General features: G+C 43.8%; 1 protein-coding gene and 1 long non-coding RNA gene across 2 annotated transcripts in view; both read left to right on the forward strand.

Moving 5' to 3' along the window:
* The first annotated feature begins 210 nt into the window (after positions 1-210).
* On the forward strand, positions 211-2,786 carry LOC140425792 (uncharacterized). Its single transcript, XR_011948010.1, has 3 exons — positions 211-288; positions 376-400; positions 2,724-2,786. It is a non-coding gene; the product is annotated as an uncharacterized lncRNA (long non-coding RNA).
* Positions 2,787-2,892: 106 nt separating this feature from the next.
* The window catches only part of LOC140425793 (synaptonemal complex protein 2-like), a 111,939-nt gene continuing 102,762 nt past the window's right edge, over positions 2,893-12,069 (forward strand). The window contains exon 1 of the mRNA XM_072510209.1: positions 2,893-2,977. Within this exon, the coding sequence (XP_072366310.1) occupies positions 2,910-2,977 (68 nt within the window). The 5' untranslated portion in view covers positions 2,893-2,909. The remainder of the gene's footprint in view (positions 2,978-12,069) is intronic.

Here is a 12,069-nt window from a genome sequence, read left to right on the forward strand (position 1 = left end):
AGAGGTCCTGTCTTCTCGATCACTTAATCATCTACCCTCTAATACAGATCACTCATTCAGCTGAGGATTCTCTGCAATATGTTAGTGTTTGAGAATGTTCATCGGAAATGTAACTTCTTTATAATTGCCATAAACCTAGAAGTTTTGATTCCTAAATAAATAAAGCCTGTTAACTTATTTTACATGCTGCTATGGTTTGAGCGGGCTACGGAGTTTCTGAAAACTGCAGAACTGAAATCCAATGAAGCACTTATGGTTCTCGTTGAAGATATTTTTGATACTGTATTGGTAAGTGCACATTTTGTGGTAATGAAACTGAATTTTCATATTGCATCTTGAAATTTGTGCACTTATTCCATTTTTTTTAATTTTTAGGCTATAGGCAAATGCAGTAGCGAAGGTAAGATTATTCAGCACATTGGGGAATCATCAAAATTGTACAAAAGTAAACTGTGAAGGTTAGAAATCAGGATTAAAAACAGTGTTGTAACAGTTGGTCTTTTCAGATGGTCGATGTTCCATCAGAACTGAAAGGTGCTGTTACATTATAGAACGTAGAACAATACAGCGCAGTACAGGCCCTTCGGCCCACGATGTTGCACCGAAACAAAAGCCATCTAACCTACACTATGCCATTATCATCCATATGTTTATCCAATAAACTTTTAAATGCCCTCAATGTTGGCGAGTTCACTACTGTAGCAGGTAGGGCATTCCACGGCCTCACTACTCTTTGCGTAAAGAACCTACCTCTGACCTCTGTCCTATATCTGTTACCCCTCAGTTTAAAGTTATGTCCCCTCGTGCCAGCCATATCCACCCGCGGGAGAAGGCTCTCACTGTCCACCCTATCCAACCCCCTGATCATTTTGTATGCCTCTATTAAGTCTCCTCTTAACCTTCTTAACCTTATTATCTGTTACTATACACGCTAAGTGGAATTTTCTCAATTTTTGTTCATTTGCTTGTTTATAGTGCTCTATATCAGAACATCTTGATTACATTTTGGTATTTTATGAAATGTGAATGGAAAAGAAAATCAGTGGAAAAATGTACTTTTTTATTATTCAGATATTTGTACTTTTATGTGGGACTTGAAAATTGAAGTTGACTTGGAATGTATTTTGTCAGCTTCGTCCAGTACTAAAGTCTTGCTTCTCAATGTGGGTTCAAGCTTTTCCAAAGAATTCAACCAGTAATCCAAGTCAGCACTTCAGTGCAGTATTATTAGGGAAGTGCTGAACAGTTTTTTTCAGATGAAACATTAAAGCTTTGTCCTTTCATGCAAAGAGGATCCATAAGATACACATGAGATTTTGAGTCCTGGAGAAAATGTATCCCTTATCCTACGTCACAATTAACTGATCACTTATTTTCTTGTTGTTTGCCCAGGTCTGGTGTATAAATAGTCCACTTGCAGATAAGAACTCTACTTAGAAACATAAGGAGGCCATTTGGCCCATCAAATCAGCACCAACCCTCTGAAACAGGACCCTCTTGGGCCCACTCCCCTGCCCTATCCCCATAATCTCACCTAGTCTGTGGGAGGAAACTGGAGGACCCAGAGGAAACCCACGCAGACATGGAGAAAGTGCAAACTCCACACTGACAGTCACCCAAGGCTGGAATTGAATCCGAGTCTCAAAAAGATTGGTGAAAGAAGCTATGTAAAAGTAACATTTTAATTAGACTTAGTCTACCAGTTTTTCTAAATGCAGAAGATGATCTGTTTAAGAAGAATGAACTTTTATTGTAGTCCTGTGAACTGTGCGGTTGATACGGAGTAACATTTGGACAAACCATTTGTGTTCCATACTTTCGGTATTTTTGTAATTCCTAGTTTTTTTTATTATCTAGTAAAGCTTTTGATGAGAGCAATAATTATAAATGAGTATATATTTAGAAAGAATATCTTTTTTGGAATTCATTTCTCCCTAAGCCTTAAGTAAAATCTAAAATCATGGGGTTGATTTTTATCTCTAGACATGTCACAATATGTGGACATTGTAAAGCACAAAAGGTTAATGTAATGTTACTACTCTAGTCATTAGATGGCGCGATAGAGCAACCATATAAATATCACCTGCCTCCTTGACGTCTGGAAGATAGAGGAGAGAGTGGAAGAGAGCAAGACAGTAGTTGTGATATAGTTGAACTAATAATATAATTGATTGTGAAGATGTGTAGTGTAATCTTTACTTAACTAATTCTTTAGTAATATGTTTTAATCCAATTTAGTGTAGTGTAATAAATTAGCTTTTGTTTATTAAATGCAACTTGCTGTTCTTTGTTAGCACTACAACCATCCTGAAAGAACAAAAACAAAGGACACAACAGACAGGATATTGGTGTCTAGGAGTTCTTGAGTAGTAGTGTGCCCAATAAAGGAAGCCAGGTTTGCTTGAATGGTTGGATTTCAATTAATTTATTTTAAATATTTGTCTATCTGCTGGGGTGGAAATGTCCCAGGTCTGACAGGCCTTCAGAGTTAGTGAAGATAAATTATTGGGGGAGGCTGGTAAGTGGTCTGTCAATTTCAACTTTCCCAAAGGTTAGTAAAATTGAGAATATTAATCGTCATGTGTGAGAGCTATGATGGCACGTTAACTGAGCTATCCTGATCTGGAAACACTCAAACGTCCTTTAAGAGCCACCGGATAATTGGAAACATAAAATGTGACCTCTTCAAATGATCTATTGTCATTTGATTTTCTTGTAAATAGGGAGAATTCAACTTATGGATACATTTGTGTTACAATTGGGCCATGGAGTGTCTGACTTTCGTCTTAAAATTTCTATACGGCTAGAGGTAAGAATTCCACCATTCAGGTAATCATCTTCCAGTAAACTGTAAAGAAAATGACTTGTTGTTTCTCTATCCTATTTAGGCTGTAAGAACCTTCAATTCGATGCTTGACATCATCTCCCGTGAAGGGAAAATCAAATTTCACTTGTCTGAGGAAGCATATAGTCTAATGTAAGTTTAAAACACATGCATATTAATTTTAAAGTTTCTATAAATATCACAGTTACTCATTTGGTAAGGCACTTGCTTCTCAGAAGATTATGGATTCCAACCCCATTTTAAGACCCAAGCAAAGAAGCTTAGAATTCAGTGAAGTACTGGGTACGGTAATCTCTTCAATATGATACTAAGTTGTCATTTAGCTGTGGATGATTTCAGAGCACCAATTGAAGATCATTGTTCTGGCTAATATTTCCCCCTCCATGCATAGCAAGAGGATTTGCGTACAACAATAGAGATGTTTTACTGCAATTGTAGAGGGCATTGGTGAGATCGTATCTGGACTATTGTGTGCAGTTTTGGTGTCCTTATCTGAGGAAGGATGTTACTGCCATGGAGGGAGTGCAGCGAAGGTTTACCAGGCTGAACTCGGATGGTAGAACTAAGTAGAGTTAGGATTATTCATTGCAATCCAGAAGAATGAGAGGAGATTGTTGTATTACTGGCTCTAATATGTATCGTTACAGCTGTTGATGCTGATGGTCTGGTGATGTGATCCTGAAGAAACCCTGAGTCTTCAACTTAAGCAAACTAATTAATTTAAAGTAATAATTGATTATATCCGAGTTCGACACTCTACAGCACTGTCTCTAGAAATCAAGTAATTAAATATGATTGAATTAACTGATTCACAACTATAAATACTAACTATACTGAGCTATCCAAATACACAACTGCTTACTAAACACTCCTGGGTAGGAACGGACCAAGATCCTTTAGGAGCTGCTAATACTGGATCTTGTAATACCCTCTAGTGGTAGTGTTACAGCTAGATGTTCTAATTAACTCTTTAGTTATCTACACATACACATCATTACAGGGATCTCACAGAAACTTATAAAATTCTAACAGGATTAGACAGAAAGAATGTTCCTTATTGTGTGAGAGTCCAGAAATAGGGGTCATAGTTGGAGGATAAGAGGCGAGGAGAAATTTCTTCACCCAGAGAGAGGTGAATCTGAAATTCACTTCCACAAAGTAGTGCAATTTCAAGAAGGAATTAGATTTGGCTTTTGGGGCAAAAGGGATCAAGAGATATGGGGGGAAAGTGGGATCAGAATATTGAACTTGATCAGGCTCAAAGGGCTGAATGGCCTTCTCGTTCTATATTCTTTGTATGTTTCTATGGAACCCATGACTACCAAGAAACAAATTAACTCGTTATTCATTTGCTGCTTTAGATCTTGCTGTAACCTTGTCTATATTATTAAAAAGTACTGGTAGTGTAGCATTTTAGAGTATCACATATGAATGTTTGTATGTTCAATCTTTTTGCAAAAATGTTGGTCTCTGAATGAAATGAAATGAAAGAATGAAAATCGCTTATTGTCACAAGTAGGCTTCAAATGAAGTTACTGTGAAAAGCCCCTCGTCAACACATTCCGGCGCCTGTTCGGGGAGGCTGTTACGGGAATTGAACCGTGCTGCTGGCCTGCCTTGGTCTGCTTTCAAAGCCAGCGATTTAGCCCTGTGCTAAACAGTGCCTCTGGAACCAAAGTTCTAGAATAACAAGGTGACCTTGAGGGGAATTGATGGGGTGAATACAGAAAGGGGCTTTTCTTCTCATGGAGAAGTCTAAAACTAAGGGACATAGTTTAAGAATAAAAGGTCTCCATTTTCACACCGATGAAGAGAAGTTTATCTCTGCAGGCCGATATGAATTTCTAATGTGCAGAAAATAGTGGAGGATTTATCAAAGCTTAGTTAGAATAGTTTTTTTTAATGGGTAAGGGTAGGTTATGGGGAACGGACAGGACAGTGGAGTGGAGACCACAACCATTATCTTATTGAATGGTGGTGCAGACTTGAATTGCCAAATGGCCCACGTTCTATGTTCCTATGTAACATCTAAAGTGGTTATAAAAATTTTTAAAATCATATTTAGACCAGTCTTTAAATTTTTTTTAATGAGATGTCGCTGGCAAAAAGAATATTTGCTGCCCATCACTTCCCTAAAGAAGATGTTGCTGAGCTACCATGTAGGTACACACATCATACTGTTGGGGAGTCAATTCAGGTTTGTTGATCCAAAAACAGTGCAGGAATGGCTATTAAATTCTGAGTCTGAGCAGTGTGTAGCTTTTTTGGGAACTTGCTGGTGATGGTGTTTCCATGTGCCAGCTCCCTTGTCCTTCTAGGTGATTGTGGTAGCGAGCCCTCTAAGTCCATATGACTGGCTTGAGGCCTATCGTGTGAGAATGATGAGCCAAACCGACCAAGAGGGGAAAAAGCGCAGGGACCTAGGAGCAGGGGTCCGAGAAGTGTGGACACGGGAGTCGTAGAGTGAAGACTTGTTTAAAGACTCAGTGCTTGTGCATAGCTAACCTTTTTTCATTTTTATCAATAAAACCCCTTTTGGTTATATAAGTATCCTCCGCAGTAGTCGAGCCACCATATTGACGATAGCGTAAATTGGACAATGATCGCAACACCTCAGTAGTCTCAGAATTCAAGGGGGAATATCTTAGAAAATAGCAGAGAAAACAGAAAGCGTCAAAGGAATTGAAAAACAGTGAGTGAAAAACAATACCCATGATTGGGTCATTTCAACCCCAGATCCCACATTATACTAAGCTGTAAGTTCAATTCAGCTGTCATCCACCCAGAAGATTCTATCACAGCTTTCGCTGGCAGTCTCCGCCAAATAACCAAACATTGCGAATTCAGCACAGCATGGAGTGATGTTCTGCACGATCGCTCAGTATGCAGTATAAACAACATTAGTGTGCAAATTAAATTACTGGCTGAGACAAAGATTTCCCTAGATAAGGCGATCAAAATAGCCTGGGAAATGCGCTGAGAAGGGTGTGTCAGTGCTTCAAAATGTGCAAGAGGGCAAGATACGGCTGCACCGCGTGCCGCCAGATCGACAGGCAGAGAAGAATATAGGAGCAGGATTTTAGTCTCCAGCCAGGAAGGGGAATGGGTTGTCAACTTTGAAATTACGATGAATGCCACCGATGCGGGGGAGATTACCCCCAAGAAGCGGATCATTTTATTTGTTTTCGGTGCAATAGGAAGGGCCACATTCCGACATGTTGCTGCGCCAGGCAGAGCAAGCCAAATATTTTTTTTAAACTCTCCAGTGAATAAAGTGGAGAAGAACTCCGATGAAGATTCAGAAACATACAGGCTGAATGTGGTGAAAGTGAGTAAAATAACCCCAATGGAAAAGGTCCTAAGCATGAATGTCGACGCTGGCGTGTCGGCCATGGTAATGGACAAACATGCATTCAAATATCTTCGAGAAGAGAGTTCAGCCTTTGACCTAAGTATAACGCCAAGTTGGCGACTTATACAGGAGAGAACGTGAAGATTTTGGGGACACTGTAGCACAGTGGGCGGCAGGGCAGCACAGTGGGTAGCATTGTTGCTTCACACCACCAGGGTCCAGGGTTTGATTCCCGGCTTGGGTCACTGTCTGTGTGGAGTCTGCCTGTTCTCAGTGTCTGCCTGGGTTTCACTTGTCCAAGCAAGTCCCACTTGCCCAAATTTGGCCCATATACCTCTATACACACCCTGCCCGTGTAACTGCCTAACTAGTTATAGGCCAGGGTTTAGAGAATCCCAAAGTGTACCATGGAGTTCACCTGACCCACAACTTTTAATCGATTGTGGTATGGGGAGCACACGGCCCACTCTACAGGTATGGTACAGCAGAAAATGGACCAGTGGTTTTTAAAACAAAACCATGTTTATTCTATGAACTCAAGTTAACCTTTTTAAAACAACCAGTGAATATCTTAGCAACCATTAATTCAAATACACCCCCCAAAGAATAAAACACTAAGTAATCTGTATGCTGTTCTTTTAACATCCAAAAACTTAACAAACCTCTAAACAGGGGCACATCAGGGTTTACATTCAATACTGAAATCATTTATAATTCTGAATTCACCAAATGATTAAGATAATCTTTGGATGGCAGACTTCAGATGCAGCTCCCTGAAAAACACAGACACCCAAGCTCTCCTCAAACTGAAACTAAAAAGCAGAAGTGGAGCTCAGCTCCACCCACACTCTGACATCACTGTAGTAACATGAGCAGGTACATTTCTTAAAACACCCATTTCTTAAAGGGTACTCTCGCGTGACAAACTGCTTTTTTAAAGGAAAAAATTGTATCTGCCTTGACCACTGCCTCTGACAGTCTGTTCCAGATGCTCACCACCCTCTGTGAAGAAATCTCTCCTCTGGTCTCTTTTTTGTATCTCTCTCCTTTCACCTTCAACCGATACTCTCTAGTTCTAGACTCCTCCACCTTTGAGAAAAGATGTCGACTATCTACCTTGTCTATGCTCCTAATTATTTTATCGACTGCTATAAGATCACCCCTAAGCCTCCTACAATCCAAGGGTTGGCAAGTGGTACCATACGCAATTGCCCTCCGCCCACTCCCTCCACCCTCCCATGGCGGTCCACCCCTGCGGAGGGTCCCCCTCCACTCACTGAGGGTCCCCCACCACCTGCCGAGTCAAGCGCCCCTAGGTTTGCCTGTGAGCTACTGACCACCTCAGATCCTCACAGAAGCCCTTCCGGCAGGTTCACGTTTTACAAAAGGAGCGCTAATCGGTGCTGGGGAGGCCGCTGAATGAAGGGAGGCTCTTGGGGTTGCTCTTGTTAATTGTATGGAAATAGGACTAGAGTGGTTTCTCACCACGCTACGGTGAAATCCCAATTTTGTCTACGGGAATGGGGCGGGCCGTTTGGAGCCTGGAGTGGTTCTCGTTTTTGGCCCCTCCCATTATTCACCGGCCTTGTTTCGCTCGGATGAGAGCGCAACGAGGTTGGAGAATCTCGCCACCTATGACATTTTCTTTGGCCACTTGACTCATTGGGCGAGATTCTCCATTCTCTTCCATTACCCCCTCCACTGCAAGTGAGAATGGAGAATTTGAGGTTCCAGCTAAAATTCCATTCACTTTCAGCGGGACTGGCGAATCTCAGCCGCGAACAAAGATGAGGGTTTTTGGCGCTTGTCTCTTCACAATTTACTTTCTTTCTTCATATCAACTGCAAATTTGCCTACAATATAATTGATCCATTCATCCAAGTCATGGGAATCGAACCCTGGACCTTGGTGGTGTGAAGCAACAATGCTACCCACTGTGCTGCGAGTATTGGCAGGCAGAGAGATCTGAGCATGCATGTCCACCGATCACCACTGAAAGTAGCAACGCATGTGGATAAGGTGGTCAAGAAGACATACGGCATGCTGGCCTTCATCGGTCGGAGCATTGAATATAAAAATTGGCAAGTCAGTTGCAGCTGTACAGGACCTTTGTTAGGCCTCATTTGGAATGTTGCACATGATTCTGGTCACCACGCTACCAGCAGGATGTGGAAGCTTTGGAGAGGGTTCAGAAGCGGTTTTTTAGGATGTTGCCTGATATGGAGGGCATTAGCTATGAGAAGAGGTTAGATATACTCGATCTGATCTCACTGGAACGACGGAGGTCGAGAGGCGATAGAGGTCTAGAAGATTGAGGGGCATGGACAGAGCGGAGAGTCCGATGCTCTTTTCCTAAGGTAGGGAGGGTCGAGTACGAGGGAACATGATTAAGTGCGTAGGAGAAAGCTTAGAACAGATGTGTGAGGCATTTTTTTTTTATTTTTTTTTTATTTTTTATTTTTTTTTAACACTGGGTGCTAAATATATGGATGGCACTGCCTGGGGATGTGGGGGGAGCAGGTATGATAGCAGCATTTAAGGGGCATCTAGACAAATATATGAATAGAGTGGGAATGGAAGGATGCGGACTCCATAAGTGCAGAAGGTTTTAGTTTAGGCAGGTACAATGGTTGACGCAGGCTTGGAGGGCCGAAGGGCCTGTTTCCTGTGCTGCTTTGTTCTTAGTAATATAGATTGTTCATAGTTGAGGAACCAACACTGTGGCACTCCAACTTGAAAGTAATCCATTTATCCTGCCCTTGTTAGTCATTCCTCTGGAATCTGAATATATCACATCTGATGTTTCCCCTTTATCCAGACATTGACTGCTTCCCCCTTTATTCTCCCGTCCGCTGCTTCCCCCTTTATATCCACCCATCGGCTGCTTCCCCCTTTGCATCCCCCCGTCCGCTGCTTCCCCCTTTGCATCCCTCCGTCCGCTGCTTCCCCCTTTGCATCCCCCCGTCCGCTGCTTCCCCCTTTGCCTCCCCCCGTCCGCTGCTTCTCCCTTTGCATCCACCCGTCCGCTGCTTCTCCCTTTGCATCCACCCGTCCGCTGCTTCCCCCTTTACATCCACCCGTCCGCTGCTTCCCCCTTTACATCCACCCGTCCGCTGCTTCCCCTTTACATCCACCCGTCCGCTGCTTCCCCCTTTGCCTCCCCCCGTCCGCTGCTTCCCCCTTTGCATCCACCCATCCGCTGCTTCCATATTTAAAGTGCATGAGGTTACGGGTAGTGTGCAGAGATGGATAGAAAGCTTGTTGACGGGGGAAAAAGCAAAAAGTTGGAATATATGGTTCTGTTTCTGATTGGTAGGCACTGACTAGTGGGGTACTGCAGGGATCTCTGCTCGGACCCCAGCTGTTCACATTATATATTAATGGCAAGTGAGCTAACTATTAACTCCAAATTTACAGATGATACAAAGTTGGGTAGGAGGGTGAGCTGTGAGGAGGATGCAGAGATGCAGTGGGGATTCAATTCCTGTACCTGCCTCTCCGAAAAGGCGCCAGAATGTGGTGACTAGAGGCTTTTCACAGTAACTTCATTGAAGCCTACTTGTGACAATATATTATTTATTATTATGTGGGTACTCATTACCACAAAAAGCAGCTGAGGCAAAAACAGATGGAGTTAGTTATAGCTCTCTGGGCTCAGGGGATATAGGGGAAAGGCAGGTCCAGTGTATTGAACTTGACCTACACTGGGCATGATCAGAATGAGCATGCTCGAAGGGCCAAATGGCTTCCTACTGAAAATGAAATGTAAATCGCTTATTGTCACGAGTAGGCTTCAATTAAGTTACTGTGAAAAGCCCCTAGTCACCACATTCCGGCGCCTGTTCGGGGAGGCTGGTACGGGAATCGAACCGTGCTGCTGGCCTGCCTTAGTCTGCTTTCAAAGCCAGCGATTTAGCCCAGTGTGCTAAACTAGCCCCTGCTTCCTCTTTAGCCCCACATCCACTGCTTCCCCTTTTTCCTAGCAGTAGACACGTCCTCTCCATGTCCGCCTTATCCAGGCCTCTCCTGCAAGTTTCAATAAGATCCCCCCTTATCCATTTTTTATTAAATATTTTTATTAAGATATTTGAAAATGTTTATAAAAATAACATTAACAATGACCTCAACATGGTATAATCATTTCTCCCCCCCATCCCAATCTTCACACAACCCAACCATAAGACAAGAATCTTCTCCCTCCCCCCTTGGAATACTGCATCTGCTGACATTTTAATTTTCCCGAGAAAGTCGACGAATGGCTGCCACCTCTGGGTGAACCCGACCATTGACCCTCTTGAGGTGAACTTTATCTTCTCGAGACTGAGCAACCCAGCTATGTCACTAACCCAGGTCTCTACACTCGTGGGCTTTGAGTCCCTCCACATTAACAAGATCCGTCTCCGGGCTACCAGGGAGGCAAAGACCAAGACATTGGCCTCTCTTGCCCCCTGAACTCCCGACTCTTCCGACACTCCAAAGATCGCTACATCTGGACTCTGCACCACCCGTGTGTTTAGCACCGTGGACATTGCCTTAGCAAAACCCTGCCAAAACCCTCTAAGCTTCGGGCATGCCCAAAATATGTGGACATGATTTTCTGGGCTTCCCGCGCACCTAGCACACGTATCCTACCATCTACCCCGGAAAACTTACTCATCCTAGCCGCTGTAATGTGTGCCTGGCGGACTTCCTTAAATTGTATCAGACTAAGCCTGGCACATGGTGAGGATGTATTAACCCTGCTTGGGGCATCCGCCCATAGCCCCGCTTCTATCTCTCCTCCGAGCTCGTCCTCCCACTTGCCCTTAAGCTCCTTCACCGGAGTTTCCTCCCCCTCTGAAAGCTCCTGGTAAATATCTGGAACCTTCCCCTCTCCTACCCAGGTACTGGAGATTACTCTGTCCTGTATCCTCCGTGGCTGCAGCAGCGGAAAGGCCGGAACCTGCTTTCTCAGGAAGTCTCGCACCCATTCCCTGCTGGCAATTCAAATTTATCCTCCAAAGCTTTCAAGCTGGGGAAGCTCCTGTCTATAAATAGATCCCCCATCCTTCTAATTCCTGCCCTTTGCCAACTCTGGAACCCACCATCCAGCCTACCTGGTACAAACTGAATGATTATTATAAATCGGGGTCCACACCGATGCTCCCTCCACTCTCCTTTATCTCCTCCATTGCCCCCAGATTCTCAAAGCCGCCACCACCACCGGACTTGTGCAGTATCAGGTTGGCGAGAACAGAAGAGGTGCCGTTATCAGTGCTCCCAAACTGGTGTCTTTGCATGACGCCGCCTCCATCCGCTCCCATGCCGACCGACCCTCCCTCACGACCCACTTCCTAATCATGGCTATATTAGCCGCCCAGTAGTAATTGCAGAAGTTCAGCAGCGCCAACCCACCCTCCCCCGACTGCACACCAGCAACACTTTCTTCACTTTTACCCGCCCCCACACAGCCCAAAATAATCTTATTCACCTGCTTGGTAAAGGCCTTTGGGATGAAAATGGGGAGGCACTGAAAGACAAACAGAAATCTGGGGAGGACTGTCATTTTCACGGTCTGTACCCTCCCGGCCAGTGATAACGGGAGCATATCCCATCTCTTAAAGCCCCTTTCCATTTGTTCTACCAGCCGGGATAGGCTTAATTTGTGCAGTGCCTCCCATTCCCGGGCCACCTGGATTCCCAGATACCGAAAGCTCTTTCCTATCATTCTAAGCAGCAGCTCTTCCAGTCTCGTCTCTTGCCTGGATAGCGAACATCTCGCTTTTCCCCATGTTCAATTTATACCCCGAAAATTAGCAAATTACCCGAGGATCCGCATAACTTCCTCATCCCCTCCCATGGGTCTGAAATATACAAGAGCAGGTCATCTGCG

This window comes from Scyliorhinus torazame, chromosome 6 (genome assembly GCF_047496885.1).
Source record: "Scyliorhinus torazame isolate Kashiwa2021f chromosome 6, sScyTor2.1, whole genome shotgun sequence".
NCBI lineage: Eukaryota > Metazoa > Chordata > Chondrichthyes > Carcharhiniformes > Scyliorhinidae > Scyliorhinus > Scyliorhinus torazame.